At 47.1% G+C, this 20,798-nt stretch overlaps 1 protein-coding gene across 3 annotated transcripts in view; it reads left to right on the top strand.

Annotated features, from left to right (window-relative positions):
- CSRP2 (cysteine and glycine rich protein 2) overlaps nt 1–20,238 on the top strand; it is an 85,992-nt gene extending 65,754 nt beyond the window's left edge. The window contains exons 1-6 of one of the 3 annotated variants that reach the window (XM_075747353.1): nt 6,906–6,910; nt 15,160–15,280; nt 17,179–17,347; nt 18,389–18,521; nt 19,200–19,293; nt 19,909–20,238. In XM_075747353.1, the coding sequence (XP_075603468.1) occupies nt 15,169–15,280; nt 17,179–17,347; nt 18,389–18,521; nt 19,200–19,293; nt 19,909–19,985 (585 nt within the window). In that variant the 5' untranslated portion in view covers nt 6,906–6,910; nt 15,160–15,168 and the 3' untranslated portion in view covers nt 19,986–20,238. Of the gene's footprint in view, nt 1–6,905; nt 6,911–13,199; nt 13,204–15,159; nt 15,281–17,178; nt 17,348–18,388; nt 18,522–19,199; nt 19,294–19,908 lie in introns of those variants that run through there. The other 2 variants (XM_075747345.1, XM_075747357.1) reach the window with 2 other exon arrangements.
- Nucleotides 20,239–20,798: the final 560 nt, after the last annotated feature.

Raw genomic sequence — 20,798 nt, 5'->3', positions numbered from 1 at the left:
CAAAGGAGCGCTGTACTCCTGAAGCACACCAGCACTTTGAGAACATATTCCTGAAATACCAAACGAGTAAGAGCAACCCGTTTGTGCTGAGAGAGGAGGCGATTTGCACGAGAGGTCTTCTGCTGTGTGCCCTGAATTTGGCAAGTCCTCCCCAAATGCAAAACAGCCACAGGCTGATGAAAATGACCAGCATTCATTATCCTGAACGTGTAATTATTAGCAACTATCTCACTCAATGGTTAAACCTGCATCCTTCAGCTGAAGACCTCCCTGGTTTTGCCACCAGACTCCAAATGCACCGCAGGCAATGGAATTGCCCCATTCCCTTCTCTAATTTTTAGAGAAAATCATTGAAAGCATCAACAAATAGTAAATATTGTGCTAACCTGCAAAGCAGTTTTATTTTACCTTATGTCTTTAGCAATAATAATAATAATAATAATAATAATCATCCTCTTCTGTTTTGCGTAAAATGACTGCTTTTTTGAAGAGCTAATTACTTTTGATTTCTGTTAACCTTTTTGCTGGGAACATAACGCTGAATTGAAAACAGTATCTCGTTGCATGAAAACAATTACATGTAAATAAATCAAAACAAATTTCAGGTGTGAATTTCAGGCCTATGTCACCTTAGGACATTAAAAGGTGGTTTTAGAAGAACGCATACAATGCCAAGGAGCCTTTAAAAGGCCTAATTCCCACCACATAGGGAATCCCACAAACTGGAAAAAAAACCTCTCTTATTTCTGATATAAAGCTAACACAAAGGTTAGATGTGGGAATGTAAAATTAATATGAAGGCTTTTTAATACTGCAATACCTGCTGAAATTCTTCATGGCTAATTCATGGGTTTTCAATCGAGAGTGGAAAGTTTTAGGTGATTTACACCGAACTGATGGTGTGTACTTGCACTGAGCTCAAATGTGCAGAACAAATAAAAGAGAGTAAATAATAAAGTGTGTAACCAAGGATCAAAAATGACCCAGACATCACTATGGCTATGTGTATACTTACATATACATATAGACATATAGATATATGTAGCTATATTAATTTCTGACTTGAAATTCGATCTCTGACAAAAAGTACAAATTATTTTCAGTTAGGGGAATAAGCCTTTTGGTGGTAAGGAAAAATACTCATTAAATCATAAAATTTCAATTAACAAATTGTTTATTAAAGCTTACGAACATCAGAAATACAGCATTTCTTGACTGTTACATGACAAAAAATCTTTGGGCAGAATAGCACAAGCAGTACCATGACTTGCAAGCGATACAGAAAATATATTTCTGCATCTAGTATAGAGTTTGGAGTTTAAAATCTTCTGATTTTTTTAAATAATTTTTTTCAACCTAATATTAAAACCTCTGTCATGCTGATGATCTTCTATCTCCCTTGTTTAGTCTTCATGTCTCAAACAGCTTTAAACGTTGGTTATTTGTCCTTATCCAGAGACCTTTTCCACTGGGACCTTTCATATTATCTTCCTACTTATCTCTGTTCCAGTTTCCCTTATTACCACTCATCTTTTCCCACCCCATCATGTTTTTACCCCAGCCGGCAGCCAAACACCACGCAGCCGCTCGCTCACTCCCACCTGGCGGGATGGAGGAGAGAATCAGAAGAGTTAAAGTGAGAAAACTCGTGGGTTGAGATAAAGACAGTTTAACAGGTAAAGCAAAAGCCGCGCACACAAGCAAAGCAAAACAAGGAATTCACTCCCCACTTCCCATCACAGGCAGGTGTTCAGCCATCCCCAGGAAAGCAGGGCTCCATCACGCCTAGCGGTTACTTGGGAAGACAAATGCCACCACTCCAAACACTGCTGCTCCCCCCTTCCTCTTCCCTCAGCCCATTATATGCTGAGCGTGACATCATATGGTATGGAATATCCCTGCGGTCAGTTGGGATCAGCTGTTCCGGCTGTGTCCCCTCCCATGTCCTTGTGCACCCCCAGCCCACTCGCTGGTGGGGTGGGGTGAGAAGCAGAAAAGGCCTTGGCTCTGTGTCAGCACTGCTCAGCAGTAATGAAAACATCTCTATATAACAAAAAACATCTCTATATTATCAACACTGTTTTCAGCACAAATCCAAAACATAGCCCCATACTAGCTACTGTGAAGAAAATTAACTTTGTCCCAGCTGAAATCAGGACTGCCCCCACAATTTACATGTGTGTACATTTACTCTTTTTGCTTTCTTTCCTTCCTTTTCTCACTCCGAGCTTCATGATTTCTCTTCTGCCTGTCATACTCTCCCCATTTATGCCTACAAAACAATCTCAAGCATTCTTGTTTTCAAATCCTTGCTTAATCCCTGCCTTTTAGACAATAAATCTCAACCACCTCACCTTTATTCGCATGTCTTCTCACATTTTAACTTTTGCGTTAAGCAGGCTTTCCTTCTGACCTCCAATACATTCTATGTCTTTTTATGGTGCAAAGTATCTTTTAATTAATTGTACAGAAGAATCGACATCCCAAAGAAGACTAGAAATGACCCTGTGAAAGATGATGGCAATTTGCTCAATTTTAAAGTTGGCAATTTGCTCAGTTTTAAAGTTTGTGCAGATTGCTATCTCATCTCTGCTACACAAGAAAATAGAGTTTACTGTTGCCCAACATCTAGAAAGATAAACTGACTTTGAACACAAAGGGGAATCAATAATAAACACAACAGCCTCGTTTCATTGCCTTGCTCAATGAAGCGTAAAAAACAAACTGACAGCACAACAAAGAGAAAAGAATAATTGATTTTTAAATGTATTCCAAAGGTGACATTTGTAATCCAATTAAGGAAAATATCGTAACTTGTTTTGGCTTTTTCCTTACCACGGAATTTCATTTTTGTTAAAGCTGGATCTTCCTTTCCAAGTGATAAAGCATCTGTAGGACTCCTTTAGGTTCTTGCATTGCTTTTTTTTACACCTATATTTCTCCGCAAGAGAGATCTGTATTTTACAGGCGCTGCTCTACCTCAGCAGGACGGTGTGTGCTCTGGTACAGAGTGTGCGCTACGTGACCGCGGCCATCAGAACCTGAATGCAGCGTTAAAGGTAACGAATAAGGCAGGCGCTGAAAGCTGACCATCAGCACCGTACAGAAGAGGCTCGGACCCCCCCGGAGCCTCCTAGTGCTTCTGGATTTGTGCCAAGAGAGAAGGACCATTGCCAGGACTGTGTGATGTGCAATAGCTAGCCAGCGCAGTCTTCTTAAGCACAGCTTGTTTTCACGCGCTGTGTGTGGAAGGAGGTCATAAATTGTTGTCCAAAGAAACCGCAGAAAAACAGAGCGCCTCACAATGATTTGTTGCTCATGATGTAGTTATACGATCAGCCAAAGCCAGCACTGCCACTAGAAATTATTTTTGCAAAGTTATTTTTAACTGGGAACCGTTGTGCACCCTGATGGATGCTATGGCCAACGAGAGGGATGGGGCAGGAAAGTGCAGTGGGGCCAAGGGACCCAGGGAGCACCAGTGCCAGTGCTGGCTGATGGATATTTCTGATGATGATGATGATCTCTGCTGATGGTGGAAGGCAGCATCCCAGATGGGCAGTTTCTGCTGGGCAACTCACATCGGGTGCTCACTGTGCACTACGATGGCCTTTATGTTCATACAGAGACATCTCCAAGCACTCAGTCTTGACATCCTCTCCTTGCTGAAACCCCTGTGCACAATCAGGATTTCCCTGGTACAGTTATTACCTAGTTTTACTGGTTCAAATAATTATTTAGTGATAGAGGTAATTAAAATACTCCAATCAGCGATGATACTTGTATTAATTAATAATCAGCATTAGCTGAAGGAGGTACTCTTTCCTCCTCAGATGGTGCTGAGATGAGCAGTTCAGCTTCAGTTCTTCCTAAAGCACACAGGAAAATGCAGATGTGAGATGCTACTGTTGTATCACACAGCTGCTGCCATGAATCCTGCACACCAGGGATATGTCAGAGACAGGAACAGCTCCACCCAGAGCTAATGGAAACGGCCCCCTTTGCGTTGGTGGGCAGAGCCTGCTGCAGACACTCCAGGCAAAGGAAACAGAGGTGGGCTGTAGCTTATGGCTGGCTCTTGTTCCTGCTGCCACATCCAATCTTAGAAGCACCACTAAGGTGGTGCCCAGTGTCACCTATTCCCCCTTGCCAGGCTGTTGATGAAGCAGAATCATGTTTATGGGGAGTGCTGTCTTTCTCTCACCAGGAGACTCAACGCTGGATGAGGTATACCTATCCTTTGCTGTTCTGCTGCTGCAAAAAAGAGACTTCATAGCACGCTCATATGCTCCACAGTGACATGTTTGTCATTGGCATTACAGTCAGTTGCAAAGTAGGAGTCCGATTTTCTGTTCAGATGAGAACAGGAACAATTCTTAATCCCACCAAGACCCTCTGCAGACAATCAGGCTAATTAAAACACTACTGGTTGCGAGGATACATGCTAGAAGCTACAGCCCAACCACGCTCAACAGCTTGAGGCTGAAACTCCTTGAGGCTGGGCAGGTTTCCTGCCAAAATTTCTGTTCCTCCCGCTCCCTAGATCTGCCGTTCCTAGCCTGGGAAAGGTGAGGCATTGCATCTTAGCACATCATGCTGCCAGGGAGAGGGCCACCAAAGCCAGCTTTTGTAGCAATGGTTTCCAGCAGGCATCGGCACGTTGCTGGGTTTACTGCTGACCACCCTTGAGTTCTTTCTGTGGAGTCCGAAATGCCTTTCCTTTGATGTCAGGATGCAGGAAAATCCATGACGGGAACGCAATGCAACTTGGAAACCATCCACCCTCTTCTTTCTCACAAAAGCTAGCAGGGAGCGCTGGCCCAGGACTGCCAGTGGCTCTGACAAAGGTTGCTCGCAGGTGATGTAACGGAGCCTGAAGCGGTGCTCCTTGGCAGGCAGGCAGGGAACAGCGTGATCACCATCCCGCCCTGGCATGACTCGCCTTTGAGCTTCCTCTTCGTATCAGGACAAGAAGCTACACGCAGCGGTGCCAGGGTGGTGGAGAAGGGCTTAGGGTCCTAGCCATTACTGGGAAAGGGGCCAATGGGGAAAAAAAAAAATCACACGGGCTCTTTTTTCAACCCAACCATTGCTTTTTCACATTATGCATTTAGTGAGGCTGCCATCTGCTATCTGGGTAACGTCTTCCCAGCAACTCCCTTAGCAGCCTGATGGAGCTGGGAAGCTTTCCGAAAACAGCAGAGTCAGACCATTTCACCTTGCTATCCCCTCTCTGCCTGCTATCTAATATTAAACACATTTCCCTGCCCTCCTCAAAAATCAGTAACGGTATTATTGGAACAAGCTGTGTGGGTCCTCGAATTTTGTCCTGCGCTAATGAAATCCTGTCAGTCAGCGACAGAACTTATACATCCCTGAGATTACTGAAGCTCTTGCCTGCAGGTTTTTTCAAGGCACAATGTGAGGGATAATCTGGCCTTGTGAGTGTATGGTGAATAAATCGAGCTTTATTAAAGAAATCAATACTTTCAACCTAAATTATGCCTCCTGCCAGGGAGGTGACATCATTACCAGTCCAGGTATTAGTATTCTGCTGAGTTGGCGTCTGAAACAGAGCTCATGTTTTGCTAGGCTTTTCAGAAACCTCTGTTCAAAACCTCAGAACTTGAATATAATAACTTCAGTATTTTGCTGGGCTTTTACAGTGCCATGACCTGATAACATCAGCACCGGCAGTCTACGTTGTGTTTTACCTCGCTAAATGTATTTAGGATTAGATGCAAACCATGTGTTTCTTTCATCTTTATGGGGTTTAGATAAACCTCACATCAGGCTGAAACGTTGTGTGCAAGACCCCAGGAATGAACAGGAGCTCTCTGCAGGAGTCCAGATCCGTCTCCCTGGGGCACCAGGAGCACGCTGGGTCCAGAAAGCTTTGCTCAGCTGGAGAGGGGTCTGAGAGCCTCTGAGTCAAAACCCACTGTTCGGTCTCCTTAAAAATCCCACTAGCACCCATACTGCCACAGCTGCACAGTTGCCTCCGTTTCTGATCAGAGCCCCGAAAGCAAAGCTCACAGGGAGGTGGGAACCTGGAGGACAAATACTGCTGTGCCCCTTGGCACTGCTGAGGCTCGTTTGGGGCACGCCAGGCATGAGAGGGCTTGCCTGTCTCCATCTCCCGAATGATTGCTTGTTTGCAGCACTGGCATTGGCCACATGAAGACCAGGTTCAAATCCTCGGGCTGCAGCAGATGCTTGAGCCGCAGCCTCACACATGGTAGAAGATGGCCCCGACTGTCAGGAGGCCGTTGGATATGGCGGATCTCAGCCTCTCCCCATAGCACCGTTATACTGGGAAAGATAATCTGGACTCACAGCAAGAGGACCAAATGCCTGTGGGCATCACAGCAGGCGTGTGGTCAATGCCCAGCACCCTGTCTCCTCTGCACCCCTCTGCCGGACCAGCGAGGGTGGGAAATCGGCTCTGCTGAGGTTCCCAGGCAGGACCTTTCCAGCCCTAAGCTCTGGAGAAGGGGAACTACGACTGCAGTGAGAAGCGATCGCTCAGCGTCCCAAATAGCGAGCGGTGCCCACCTCCCCCATCCGCCCAGACCCCGAGCACTGGTCGCGACCATCCCTGGGGATGAAGGCTGCGCCATGATAAAGTGTGGTGCTCTCCTTGCATGTCTGCACAACCGTGCTGCCCTGCTCAGAAGTAACCTGGGTGATTTACTGACCTCGTATCACTACAAATCATATTGGGATATAAGGTAGAGCTAACCTAAGCAATGATGTATCCAGGTGATGCTCAGTCTCCCTCTGCAATTCTTTTTGTGAATAATATTAGATGTTTATTATCCCACCTTAGTGCTTAAGGTGGGACTAAGAATTCCTCAGTGCAGGAAACATCTGGGATGATGCAAAAGCCCAATACCTTTGAGGAACCGTGTTGACGTACATGCACCTCCCTTGGCTGTGACCTCGAACGAAGCAAATTCTTTAAATTAAAATTTTAAATTTTCTTCATTTATTAGTTTTAAAATCTTGATAGCAGAGAACTCTTCAGTATCAGTCTCTATATCTTAGGAATCAAATATCATGAGGTATAGTATTAAAAAATGAATGCTCTATAAAAAGGAAGATCTGGATAGATTTCAAATAGGGTCACAAATCTGGCTATTGTTTTCTATATGGAGAAGCATCACTGATGCAAAGACGTAGGTTAACAAAGATGAAAATACTTACAGGTTTCAAAAAATTATGCTAGCTTATATCATGTTGTTTATTGGACACCCCAATAGCTATTTCTTATAATCACTAGGCAAATGAGGATTTTGTAACTAATTTTATCTTAGAATTAAAATTTCCTAGAAGTAAAATAATTTATAAATATGACCAATGATAAAGAAATCAATGAGCCTGGAAAGCACAGCCTTCTCATACTGAAAGTCTCCGAGATCTGTACTTTGGATTTAAAGAGCCAATTCAAAAAGATCCACAGCTCTGGTATACTCTAGGATTGTCTGCCGTATTTTCATTAATTTGTGCCAATGTCATTGCTTTATCACTGTAATATTTATGGTGGAATAAATGCATAGCACTATTAAGATGCATGAATATTTAGATAAGGAAAATAGCTAAACACATACGCCCTTCTAGGATAGGGCAAATCTGGGTAACTGTGGGCATGAATTAATTTTTCACTAGCTGATAATGCATAGAGCGCACTTGAAAATTGTGCTTTAAAAGTCTTTCGTAACAGGAAAATTAGCTAAATTATGCTTTGTCAAGAACATAATTAAGGGAGCTCTATCAGTAGTAGCAGTATTTGGATAAAACTAAGTCTGACAAAACCGATGTCAGAATATGACTAAATGCCCTGCAAAGTAAAATCTGGACTATCTAGAATAAACTTTCATAAAATAATAGCAAGGATTACCAGCAGAGCAAGCAGATTGACTCTGCCGTAAGCAGACATGTGGGACCATGCTTACAAGATCAAACAAGGATAAGATAATCCCAGGTGAGTGGAAGGTATTTAGTGGATGTAAAAGGGCTAAGGACACTGAGGTGTGACAAGTCTTTTGAGAAGTAACTAGGTCAGAGAAGCTGATGATTTACTCAGCTCTCCGAAACATAGCAAACAACATTTACATAAAATTATGGCACAGCTAAAACCTTGAGAGTTTTGTTCTGAGGTGATAAATGTGCTTTGGGTCAATTTTACAGTGAAAGGAGAATTGGTTTTGTGTAGAGCCTTTCGGCTTTCCCATGGCCAAGGAAGCAGAAGGAAACAGAGGCACACCTCCCCACTCACAGAGCTGTCAAATCAGCAGGGGATATCCTTCTCCTTCTCTGGAGATATTAAAAACATAGGAAGTTCCATCTGAACATGAGGAAGAACTTCTTTCACTTTGAGGGTGATGGAACAGGCTGCCCAAAGAGGTTGTGGAGTCTCCTTCTCTGGAGATATTCAAAACCCACCTGGACGTGATCCTGCGCAACCTGCTCTAGCTGATCCTGCTCTAGCAGGGGGGTTGGACTAGATGATCTCCAGGGATCCCTTCCAACCCCTGCCGTTCTGTGATTCTGTTATTCTGTGGGAGCTGTTAATACACTTGAATGCTGTTTCTCAGAAATAAACTGTCTTAATTATAAGCTGCTGAGCTCAAAATGGCAGAAGCCAGACAAAGAGCTGACAGGCTGCAGGAGCTCAGCTGCCTGCAGGGACCTGGTGTGGTGGTTAGGTGGGAGCTCCTCCTCAGGCCAGCGAGAAGAGGCAACATCTGAGATTTTGGGCAAGTGAGTCGGAAAGAGAACTTTAAGGCAAGTGTTAGGCAGGAACACGGGGAAGGATGGGGTTGTGTCAGGAGGATGGTGAGGAGGGCGATGGGGGCAGTGGGGCTGCTGGGGCCATGGGAGGGATGCTCAGGGCAACAGGGTGAAGGAGTGAAGGACAGGGAGGAGGAATGCAGCAGGGTCAGATGCAGGCTTTATCTTTAAAACATTCTGAACTATGCCCTCAGGAGACACAGAGGCAGAGAAGAAGAGATCTGTTGAGGAGATAGAATATGCATGTTTATATATAAAATATATATTTATAGATAATAAATATATATGTATACTTGTATTTATAAAATGTATTGATAGAAATAGTCCTTATCAATAAAGTATGTGGTGAAAGTTTTCATTCTTGCTTTTGTTTTCCTTCATGACAAGGTTTTATTCCTGAGTGTCGTAGTAGTGTGTTCCTTAATACTGTTCCTGTTAGCAATGGCCTTATCAACATATTTATGCCTGTCCCTCATAGTTACTCTTCTTCTGATAGACTGACTAAATATTAGACATGAGAAAATTAATTCCTGGATGTCAGACTCTCTCACTGCTCACTTAGCAGTGCCTCACCACCGAAAAGAATTTTATTTCGCACCAGCATGGCCTCTTACTCACAGTGAGAATTTCCTTTCTCTGAGTACAGTCAGACCTCACGAGAAGTGCAATGCTACTTCTTTCCCTTTGGGATCTCTGCTGTTTATTTTTTAAAGTCTGTAGGAAATGTTATCAAAAGGGAAAATCTAATAGCTTTGGAGGCTACCTGAGGAGACATGGTAAATAACTTAGCATCATCACATGTAGCTCCAGCAGGGCTGGGAGCAGGACAGGTTGGACAAGAGAGCACAGGCATTTCACGCAATAAATGGAGTCAGCCTGCTCTGACTCATACGCCTCTTATTTGTCTGACTTGAAGAGTCCCTTCATGTAACCTCCAAGTCATGAAACAACAGTTGCTAATACTTCTGCTTCTCGTTGTGCTCCCTTCCCTCAAAACCTACACTAAAATTTTTGCTATGATGCTTAAGGTCACACTCTTGGTCTTGCTCACAGCGCACGCCAGGTTGTTCCAGAGGAACCAATACTGACTTTGCTGATGGAGCAGGGCTCTGAGATGTGCATAAACCAGGCACAGTCCTGTCATTCACAATTCATGGCAAATGAAAAAAGAAAATCATAAACAGGAAGGAAAAAATTGCAGTGAGTTGTGGCTGCCAGCACACAGGCTGCAGCACAGTGGAAACACATTTTAAGGGGAGAGGACAGCTAACCTTTCTCATTCGCATGCCTGACGTGGAGGTAATTTTTCATCTCGAGGTACAGGCAATTTGTCCCCGTATACCGGCTGCTGGACAAAGTGGGTTGCACGTCACCCAGCCACCTGAGCTAACAGTCCCACAGGACCTATTTCACGCCCGAGCTGCAGACAGCCATTTTGTTGTACAGTGCTTGCACTGGAGGTTGTGTAAGGAGCTGCCTCCACCCGGCTCGCTGGGCTTCGTGCTGGTGCGCATGAAGAAGCCGTTTCTGTGCCGAAACGGAGCAATCTGGCACTCGCACGAGTAATGAGTAGCTGATTTGGTATTTGATTAATAAAGAGGAGGAGATAAACCTGCATCTCCCTCTAAACACCGGGAGCTCTGTGCATAAACCTGCACCGAACCAGCCAGTGCGTAACGGCCCTCCGGACCTGGGAGACGGGGCCGCTTTTAAAGGGCAGCTCAAGCACCAAGCTGTTTTCTACAGCATGAACTGGCTGCTGCGGACAGGCCTAATTGCAGTGAAAACAATTAAAGTCCTTCCTAATTAGTCCACACTGGAGCAATGGTTCAGCAGGGAGGTACGGTTCCAGTTCCTCCCCGGGGTGCCTGCAGACTCCCACGCGCCTGGGCGCTGGCTCCCAACCCGGCCCGTTTTCTCACGTCTACAGAAACGTATTTCTGAGCCCTGCACACCTTCACCCGCGTTCCTGGTGAGACACCATCGTGGTGCCTGCGTGGACTGCATGCAGGCAGTGAGGAAATCTAGAATTTAAACAAAAATCCTAAAAATGAGTAAAAACATGGGTTGGGGTCCTATCTGAGACTGCAGTTGAGATCCCTCCTGTTGCCTTCCTGCCTCTCGGGGTGGCTACAGCAAGGTCACTCCCTTGGATGCCCCGGCGACCCTCACAGTGCCCCACGGACAGCGGGGGCTCAGGCCACACGGCTCCCCCGGCCCCACCGCGGGGTCGGGGCCCGACTCCGGCAGGGACGGGCTCAGGCCTCACGGACGAAGGCGAACGCACTGCTGCCCGGCATGGCCGGGGCTACGCGGCGGGAGCGGGGCCACCGGGGCTGGGCCGGGCCCGCTATGGCTCCGCCCCAGCTCTTTAAGCCGCTGCGGGGCCGCGCTGGGCTGAGACGAGTCGAGCGGAGGCGAGAGGAGCTGTGAGGTGAGTGCTGGGCGCGCAGGTGCGGGACGGCACGGCACAGCACGGCACGGCACAGCACGGCGGGAAGGGGCGCGGAGCCCCCACGTAGCCGGTCGCAGCCGCACGGTGCGGTGCGCAGTGGTCGCTGCCGCTGCCCGAAGCTGCACCCGTGGGGCCTGTCCCGTCCCGCCCCACCTGTGAGGGCTGCGGGGCTGCAGGGGGGTCCCGCGGCGGCACCCCCGGTTGTGGGGCGGGAGGGGGGCTGCCGGGGAGCCCGTCCTGCCCCTCCATCACCACCCCCGGCCGCTTGCGCAGGGGCTTCGGCGGGAGAAGCGCACTGAGCCGGGGTTTCCCTGCGCGGCTCGGCGTGCTGCGGTAAGCGGAGCTGCAAGGCGCTTGGATTCCCCATCGGGCCGCTGAAAAAGCAATCCAGGAAAACTGGACAGCCTGAAATTCCTCGGTGTCTGTCTTGGGGCTGGTTTAGGTTTCTTGTATTTAAACCCGCTGTTAATAAGTGGGTTGGAAAGGACTTTGCCGTGGCTTGTCGCTGGCGTTTTGGAGAATGCCAGCTAAATAGCGTGCTCCCCCCCTTGATAGGGTACAAGCTTAGCAGAAGTCAGGATTTTCTCATTTGAGGAAAGTAGCTGCCCACAAACCTGCAATTGAAAGTCAAAGCTGTTGGTACTGGTAGTGAGATCATCGGGATGTTTAATTACTGCTCTTGAGCTCCCCCAAGGCCTGCCTGAACTAGCCAAAAAGTCATCAGGGAGCAGAGGAGGCTTAACGCAGGACTGGAAGTCTGAACCTGCTACCTGTGGAGCTCTCGAAGGAGACCTGGGCAGCGTGGAGCTCCGGGGTGGTGTGGAGAGAGCGGCTCGCGGGCAGGAGGACAGGCTCGCAGGCTGCCCTACCTGCAGAGCTTCTTTAAATCATCAGCCCTTCTCCCCTTAGGTGCCTTCTGGGCACCGCTGCCTCGGGGTAGCCCTTGCTGTTGGTTAATGGAGAAATATTGCCGTTCTTCCCATGCAAGCTGTCATGGGAATGTTATGGGGAGGATAAATGGAAATACCTTCTGTGGAAGAGACCAAGGTCAGCTTGAAGTACTGACTTCAATTCCTTTTTGCTTTTCATTTAGTGAATTCCCAGAGCCCTTATCAGAAGATTTGAGTCAGCTAATGGTTGCCAGATCATTTAATACTTCGTTTTCCTTGGGAAGAAGGGGTGGAGCTGCACCCCGTGTTGCCCAATATTACATGGGAAGTCTGGGGCAAAACTAGAAACCTGATCAAGGTCCTCATCTCTAGTGTGCATGGAAAAGAAATAATTGTTTTCTAACAAAATTATTAAAATAATTTAGACTCATGTAAATGCACAAAAGAACATAAGCGTGGGGATGGTGAGAGGAAAAGATAGAAGTAGTTCTTGTACCAAATACCGTTTATGTTTTGGAAAGCATACAAAATGGAAAGGAATCTCTTCTCCCCCCCCCCTTTTTTTTTTCCTCCCCAATTCATGCATTCCTTTTCCAAAGCTTTTTGCAGTCTATATTCCCTTTAACGAAGGACGCTCTTTGCCATGATTGATGTCAGCTGCTGTGTGGTAGCACAGCCAAGCACTTGAATAAAAGAAATGGAATCTTAATTTTTAGACTCTACAGTTGTGCCAAGAATGACAAAGGCAAAGTGGGAAATGTCATAAAACTAATTTTATGAGCTTGGTCAGGGTATTAGTGCTAAACCATGAAGTGGTAATGGTGCTAATCCCATGGAAATATTAAACAAAGGGATATCTCAGTAATTAATGTCAGTGTGCAAATGGCACTGCTCAGCCACTCTGAGGAAGTTTCCTAAGCCTTTGCTTAGGAATGTACCTAAGATGCCCCAATTTAGGTTAATAAACTAATCTTCTTTTCCCACATGCCGTGAATGGCTGTCTGCTTGTCTCGGACAAAGGTCTTGTAGCAGCTACTTGGCAGCGTGTCTTACTTGGGAACCGTGCAGCCTACCCGGCATCCCTAAAACTGCCAAACTACTGGTCAGGCTGCTCGGGCAAGGGCTTGTTTTAGCAGTGCTAGCAAGATGGGTCACTTCATTCAGGCTTAGCCAAAACCGCTGCTCTGAGGTGTGATGCTGTGAGTCCGCTCTCGCTTGCCTGGGGAGCAGGAGGCAGTAATCGGGTGCCCCTGAGAGCCCTCACTCTGCACCGAGGTCTCTCCCACACGAGAGCCCCTTAGAGGAGGGGGATCTTGAAGTGAGGTGCTCCTCCCTGTGTCACGGCCATGCTTCCCGTTCCTCTCTGTCGGCCCAGGGGACAACTGGAGATGGGCAGTCCTCTGCTTCTGGCTCAGAGGGATGAGCGGCAGAGCTGAGTGAAGGCAGCAGGTTGTGGGTGTTTTGTGGGGACGTTGCTGTGTGTCTCTTCTCCCTGTCTGGCTGACACAGGAGAGCTTCTAAGGGTAACTGAAGGTGCTGAGAAAAGTCAGAAGCTCCCAACAAATTCCTTCGTTTCCTGCCTGACAGCTGCCCCATACCGCTGCTGCTGTGGGGAGCCTGCTGGGAGGGAACGGTGCTGCTGGAGGGGGTTGGTGGCAGGAGGTGCCCTCTGGGCTTCCAGCCGGGCAAAGCCATGGTCCTTGCCCAGAAACCTTGTGTGAAACATGGGCCAGCAAGGAGCAGAGGGAGCGATGGATGAGGCCTGAGCAGCTCCGCTGGGTTAGACTCACTGAATCGGTCACACTCTCTGTGGCTGCTGTTAGGCTCCGTGCATACAAGAGGTGGTCCTCTGGTGGTGGGCTGCAGGGGAGCAAACCTGCATTGACCAGTCATTGAGGGCAGTTCAGCAATGACTGGGGGACAAGCCTTCAACAAACACCGCTATGTTAGCTCTTGGAGGTGGCAGGAGGAGGAAAGCCTCATAAAAGCAGAGCACTGCCTGCCACCTGTGGCTGTGGTGCCAGAGCAGGAGGAGCTCCCAGTCGAGCTGGGTGGGAGCCAGTGGTGGCGATGGCACGAGGGCAGGGGAGCTGGGTGGGGGAAGCTCTGGTTGAGATGGGGCAGTTGCTGCTTCTGGCTTAATGTTCCAAGGCTATAGCTTGACATGATGGGTGATGGTGCTGCCTGTCCCTCCCCGCTAGCCTTCTGAGTGTCCATTGCAAGTACTGCATGAGAGGGAATTCTGCTTGATTTTAAAGCAGCTGTGGCCCCTTGAGCAGTTTGGTTTGGTTCATATACCTGTCTGGTAAAGGCGCAGTTCATGTAATAGCGGTGGAGTCCCTGGGAAATAATCCCCATTAAACTTTGAAGTGCAGCCGTGATCTCAAAGGAGTTCAAAATGTCCCTACGGCCCTAATAAGCGGTTCTCCGGTGAGGTGAACTTTGGCTTGTACTGCGGCCCTGCAGTAAAACAAAATGCTGTTGTTGGCACAATTGGTTTGCTTCCACCAGACGAGAGGCCCAGCATTAATGAAGCATAGAAACTGAAATTATATCCATCTGGGGGGGGCGTTCGCTCGAGGTACAGTAAAGCCCTTGTGCATGAAACTGTAATTTGTGCATATCCGATTTATGTAACTTTCAAAACCCCGGGCAGGGATGGGAGGACATGTCTCGTGAAGCCTGTGTCTCTGTTTGTGTCGCTCTTCAGCAGCTGTGGCCTCTGTTCCCCTTGCCAGTCCATCTGCTTTTACAAATAGCCGTGGAGAGCCTGCCTGAGCCTTTCGGTCTGCTCTGGGGTCCGGATGGCTGCAAAGTTCATCCGATCACAGTGACTTCTCACACGGTGGAAGTTGACGTTTTTGAACAGTTGGCAAAATCACAGGCTTGTGCTCTGACAGACAAACCTCACAGACCTGGTTTAAAGGAGCCTGTAACCCCAACTGTCCTCGAGTGGGGTGGTGAAGGACACCCTGGTTAACAAACCTCTCCCCTTCTCCCCTCCCGCCTGGGCGGGCGTGCAGAGCCACCATGCCGAACTGGGGAGGCGGCAACAAATGCGGCGCCTGCGGCCGCACTGTCTACCACGCCGAGGAGGTGCAGTGCGACGGGAGGAGCTTCCACCGGTGCTGCTTCCTCTGCAGTAAGTATTCCCCTCCCGCTCCCCTGCAAAGCCTCTCCTGGGGTAGCTGGGGTGTCACAACAGCAAGGTGCTGGTCCACAGGGGACATCTCGGGCATGGGGATAACAGCGGCCAGATATGGCTTTGTCCATCATGCTTCCTGGGCCTGGCGGTGCCGAAGGGAGAGCTTGTCTCCTGGAGAGATGTTATCCTACCTGTCCAGCATTGGGGGGGATGGGATGTGCCTCCCAAAGCAGAGCTTTTCTGCTCCGTTTGCCCCCCGCCCAGCCTTCTGTTCGGGACTCTAAGGGATCTTTAGGATGGAATCGTGGCTGAAGTGCTGCTTATGCAGAGGAGAAAGCCCAGTGGCAGAGCCCTGTTTGCGCTGGTCTGAGCTCAGCTGGACCTCTCCTGGTGGTCCCGGGGCTGGCAGTGGCTGAAGGAACGGTTATCAAACTCCTGTCCTGCAGACCAGCGTGCCTGAGCACAGCCGCGTCGCCGATGCTTTACCCCAGCCAAAAGCCTAGACTTTCTTGGCACAGGGGCCTGTGGTTTATTTCAGATGAAAGGAGTCCAAAGCAGTGTTTTCCAGTCCAACCAACAAGCCCAGCGAGGCATTGAAAATCGCTTTCTCTGCTGAAAAGACCTCTGCTTAGATGAAGGGAACAAAGGGTCGCTGTGAATCGGAGGCTCCTACTTTGCAAACAGACAGCCTGTCTGTCTGAATCAGAGAATTTTACCTTATTACGTACATGAGGTCCTGTTTTGTCCCGCTTGCTGCTGTTTAATACCTATGGGCAGAGCTAGGGCTTAGCCCTCCTCATGTAAGCCACAGTCACAAGTGTCCCTCTCAAACTAGTTTGCTGTTAGTCTGCAGCATAACGTCAGCACACCGTGCTGGCATGTGGGCCGCAGCGCACCTACGCTCCTTTCTCTGAGCTCTACAGCAGTCACAAAAAAGATTAGATGTCTTGGCTGCCTCATTTTCAGCCTTTTATGGGAGTTTCTATTAAAAGAAACCTGGAACTTACAGTCAAACAATGGCTCTAGTGTGTCTGGGTATTTGTTTTTCCTTAGCGCATAGTTCTGTTGGGGTTAAGTCTGTAGACTTAACAAACATGCATTAGCTGATTTACTTATTGGATATTTGTGTCTTATAAAAAGAACCTTGGAGCTTGTGAATGCCATAAGCAAAGGTCATCCTGTATTTTGAAGACCTTAAAATTCTTTCTAAACAAAAAATTCATAAGGCTTTTTCTTTTTTTTTTTCTTTTTTTTCCCCTCCCCAAATTCTTTATCAAGGGCATAATGCTGTTGCAGATGGAAAGAGCGTGCCAGTTGGGATACAAAAGAAGGTTTAAGAGGGAAATAGTTCTGCCTTCTACTGTAACCTTGAGCAGAGTGCTTGCATTGTGCTGAAGGACAAAGTAGGAATGCCAGAAGAGCACGGCCCCTGCAGTGACAGCTGTGAAACAGTCCCAACTCTGCCCCAAACCGGTACCCGGGCAGGGGAAAACCTTGAAGGTTTTTTTTTCCCAGCCCCAGTTTGGCCAGAAGGGCAGGACAGGGATATCCTGCACTGATAGACTTTTGCTTCACGCTGTATGGCATCTGTCAAGGGAAACTGCTGACGGCACTATCTGGGTTTCTGAGCAGCCCCATTCATCAAACCACAGCAAGTTTTAAATGTCATGGCCATGAAGAGGTGGGAGGGAACAAAGCCTTTATAGGGCTAAGCATAATTCACTAATTCAAACAACAACCTGCTCCCTCTAATCTCTGGCTGTCCCACAGCCTAATAGAGAGAATTGTGGGCAAGGAAACCCATAACATCACTTCTCACTTGATTTTTGGCTTACTACATGTGCTGATGGAAACGGTCCCTTAAGGCAATTTAACTTTTTTTTTTTTCCTTTCAGTGGTCTGCCGGAAAAACTTGGACAGCACAACTGTAGCGATTCACGATGCTGAAGTTTACTGCAAATCTTGCTATGGAAAAAAGTACGGCCCGAAAGGTTACGGATATGGCCAAGGGGCAGGCACGCTGAACATGGACAGGGGAGAGAGACTAGGCATCAAGCCTGAGAGGTGAGTGAACTGAGTTTCGGGGGGGTGACCCTTGTCCTTCAGTAGTGTTTTCAGAGGAGTCTTTCAGGCTGGATTTTGTTTAGTTCATGTTTGGAATAGAAATGCTGCAAAATAGCCCAGGGTATAGAAATGCTGCAAAATACCCCAGTATAACCGAGTGCAGAGGTTTTAGCCTGCAGTGCACAAAGCTTCCACTGGTGACTATGTTAGTAGGCACCATACGAGCAGGAGTTTGTGCAGGTAAAGATGCACGAACCCTATGCATGAGCCATAGGGGACTGGATTACGGAGCTGCTGATGTCTCTGAATGAGCCCGCAGAGGTGACTGTGGGTCTTGAGTCGCTCCCCTAAATAAGCTGCAAATGCGAATGTTCAGCAGGTTCTGGCAGGGATGGATTCGGAGAGCTGAGAATCTAGGGCTACAAGAGGAATGAATTTTTGACTGTGCCATTTGTGCTTAATTATAGCCAAAACCAAAAGGCCTATTAAATAGTCTATTAAAGGCCTATTAAATAGTCTACATTCCTAGTCTGATTAAGTTCTTGCTGTAAAGCAAAGCATGTGGAAAGAAGCTGAGGTATGTCTCACAACTTGCTTCATGCAAGTTCCCAAGTTATTGCTTGATGTTTATATGATGTATGTTCTGCCGCTAGGTTCAGTGATCAGTTCAGGTTCCAGGTGATGATCAGTGGACAGGAATTTAACAGAATTATATATTAGCTTACTATCTGATAAATCCATGTCCTGATACAGAATTCAGCACTTCTACAGAAGTGAAAAGGTAAAGGCTCTTCAGAAAACTAGCTTTTACAGTAGCTTCTTTTTATCATTTGAAGCATGGCCTTTCTCTTCTTGTTTTGGGGTTTTTTTTTCTGCTACCAAGTGTAATTGGATAGCCTTGCTGGTAACTAACCTCTCCAGTTTTGCAGAAGTACTGTATTCTGTACTGTGTGTTGGATGCTGCTCTGTTAGTGTTGTTAAGAAGAGCAAGAGGTCATTTGGTAAAAAAAGTAAAGACAACAAACGTCCCGTTTCTTTCAGCACGCCCTCTCCCCACCGACCCACAACAAATCCGAACACTTCAAAGTTTGCTCAGAAGTTCGGCGGGGCAGAGAAATGCTCTAGGTGTGGCGATTCCGTTTACGCAGCAGAGAAAGTAATAGGAGCTGGAAAGGTAAGGAACTGCGTGTGCCATTCTGCACCTGCTACGTGGACTTTAAAGCGAGCAAGGTGTGTTATGTAGGTTCCAGTAGGGAACCAACTGTGGGGCAGAGTTTCCTTAAAATTGCATTTCTTAGCATTGGAAATACTCAAATCAATTGACTTAATTGAACAAAAAGCACTTGAAATGCAGGGTGATGAGGGCTCACCTTGGATTTCAGAGACGAAGCTTCAATATCGTCTTGTGCCAGAGACTTGAAGCAGACTACAGGAGTGCAGAAGAGGGAACAGTCTTGTTGCGTGCAGCTTATGGTGGAAGCTAAACATTTCGGAAGAAAGAGGATGTTCTCTGAAAATACCATGTAAAACTGTGTGTCAGTCTGCCAGCTGTCTGACTCGTTACAGAGAGACAAGATCTGCTCTGAATTGGTTTGAGCAAGCCCGAACCTTTCAAAATGCTGCCCCAAGCAGGATGCTGTGTGGGATTCGGGGCTTCGGGCCACTTGCAGAAATGCAGATGCTCTCTGCTGCTGGTGCACTTGAACTGGTTTTTATTGCACCAGTTATCTATAAACAATACTGATGCAGGCATCTCCAGTTAATGCATTTTTTTTTTTTACTGACTCAGGCATTCTGTGTATTTAAACTATTTTTCTTTTTTTTCCTTTTTTTTTTTTTTTTACTTCCCTAGCCATGGCACAAAAACTGCTTCCGATGTGCCAAGTGTGGAAAAAGCCTAGAATCTACAACCCTAACTGAAAAAGAGGGAGAAATCTATTGTAAAGGTGAGGAAAGAAACAAAGATCATTTGTTTATGGTTCAAGGTAATGTGTTACAAGGACAGATGCAGAATTTATTCCTGGTATAAGAAGCTTTCGGGCTCCTGTCAAGATGGAAATGAGTCATAGCAATAGAGCTGAGAAATGAACTAAACATTACTGAACTGCTGATGTAGCTTACATCTGCATCAAGTGGGACACCACATACTGAGATACGCAGCAGCCCATGCCCTCTGCCTAGGTCAGAGAGCAGATCAGAGTAAGGAAAGGAGCTACCAAGCATCCATGTCTTCTTGCCATGTCTTCTTGCATGATGTCATGGCTATAAACTTGATCCACACAGTAGTTTGATGACAACATATGTCTTAACAGATATTTAGACAGAGAACTGATATAGTAATTGCTTTCACAGAGCAGGTTGGGAGCTACGCAGACCAAACAGCCACGGCTACTGAGTTCAGTCATGGCAGTTACGCAGCTTAAACAAAAGGTTTTTAAGCGCTACTTTTGCTGGGGATGTTCTGGTGACTAATGGGAAGTGGCCGAGAGCTTTAGCGTAGACTGCTGTTCTTAATTAAGGAGCCAGAAGCCTCAGCTACTATGTGTTCATTTTCCTCGCAGGTTGTTACGCGAAGAACTTTGGCCCCAAGGGATTTGGGTATGGCCAGGGAGCAGGTGCCCTCGTCCACGCCCAGTGAGGGGGCACATGTCAAAACCCCTTATGGCTCTGCTGAGATCCTGCTACAAGAAAGAAGAGAGTTTCCTAAATGCTACTAACTACTGTGAAACAGATACTAGTTACTGTAGTGCTTGGGCCATACATTCACAGGATTTTTTTTTTTTTTTTTTTTTAAAAAGCACTGCTTTTTTCCTTGCTTTGTGTATCACACTGTAACACTTTTAATACTGAGTATCGATTCAATAAAGCTTTGCTTGTTGATATATCCTAAAGCCAAGTGTTACACGCTTTGTCAGCAATAAGAAGATCAGTAAGAGGAGTGTTGTTGGGCTGGTGCAGGGGTGGAGAGACGGTGCTATAGACTTGGTGCAGACCTTCATTGAAAGCCCAGCGTGACTGAAAGCTAGATGTAGGTAGCACTGCTCATGGCCTCCAGAGGTGAGTGACTGGCCTCCAGTATCACGCCATTAAATGCATGTGCAAGGCAACTAGCTGCTTCGTGCACAGTAGTAGTAAATCTTAATCTACTGCTCCGTGCAGTGGCACAGCTCTGAAAGGGATAGTTTGTAAGTAGCCGTGTGCCTAAATGGCTGGCTGGCTCTGCCATAGAGGCTCTAGCGAATGGAAACCAAACCTTTTTCACTGTAATACGTTGTGGGATTGCACCTGCTTTGGCATTGAGGTGTCATTATACTCAGGACTTATGGTGCAGAAAGAGTACTCTACCAAGATAGCTTCAGATTACTACCATTCCTACTCAGCAGTTGACCAAGCTCTGGACTATTGTGTCAGAGTCAGGTTTAAGAGAAGTTTCTGAGCTTTTCTCAGTTGT

The sequence above is a fragment of the Balearica regulorum genome, chromosome 1, assembly GCF_011004875.1.
Source record: "Balearica regulorum gibbericeps isolate bBalReg1 chromosome 1, bBalReg1.pri, whole genome shotgun sequence".
In the NCBI taxonomy this organism is placed as follows: domain Eukaryota; kingdom Metazoa; phylum Chordata; class Aves; order Gruiformes; family Gruidae; genus Balearica; species Balearica regulorum.
Note: the sequence above shows the minus strand (reverse complement) of the source record. Positions and strands in the feature narration are given on the sequence as shown.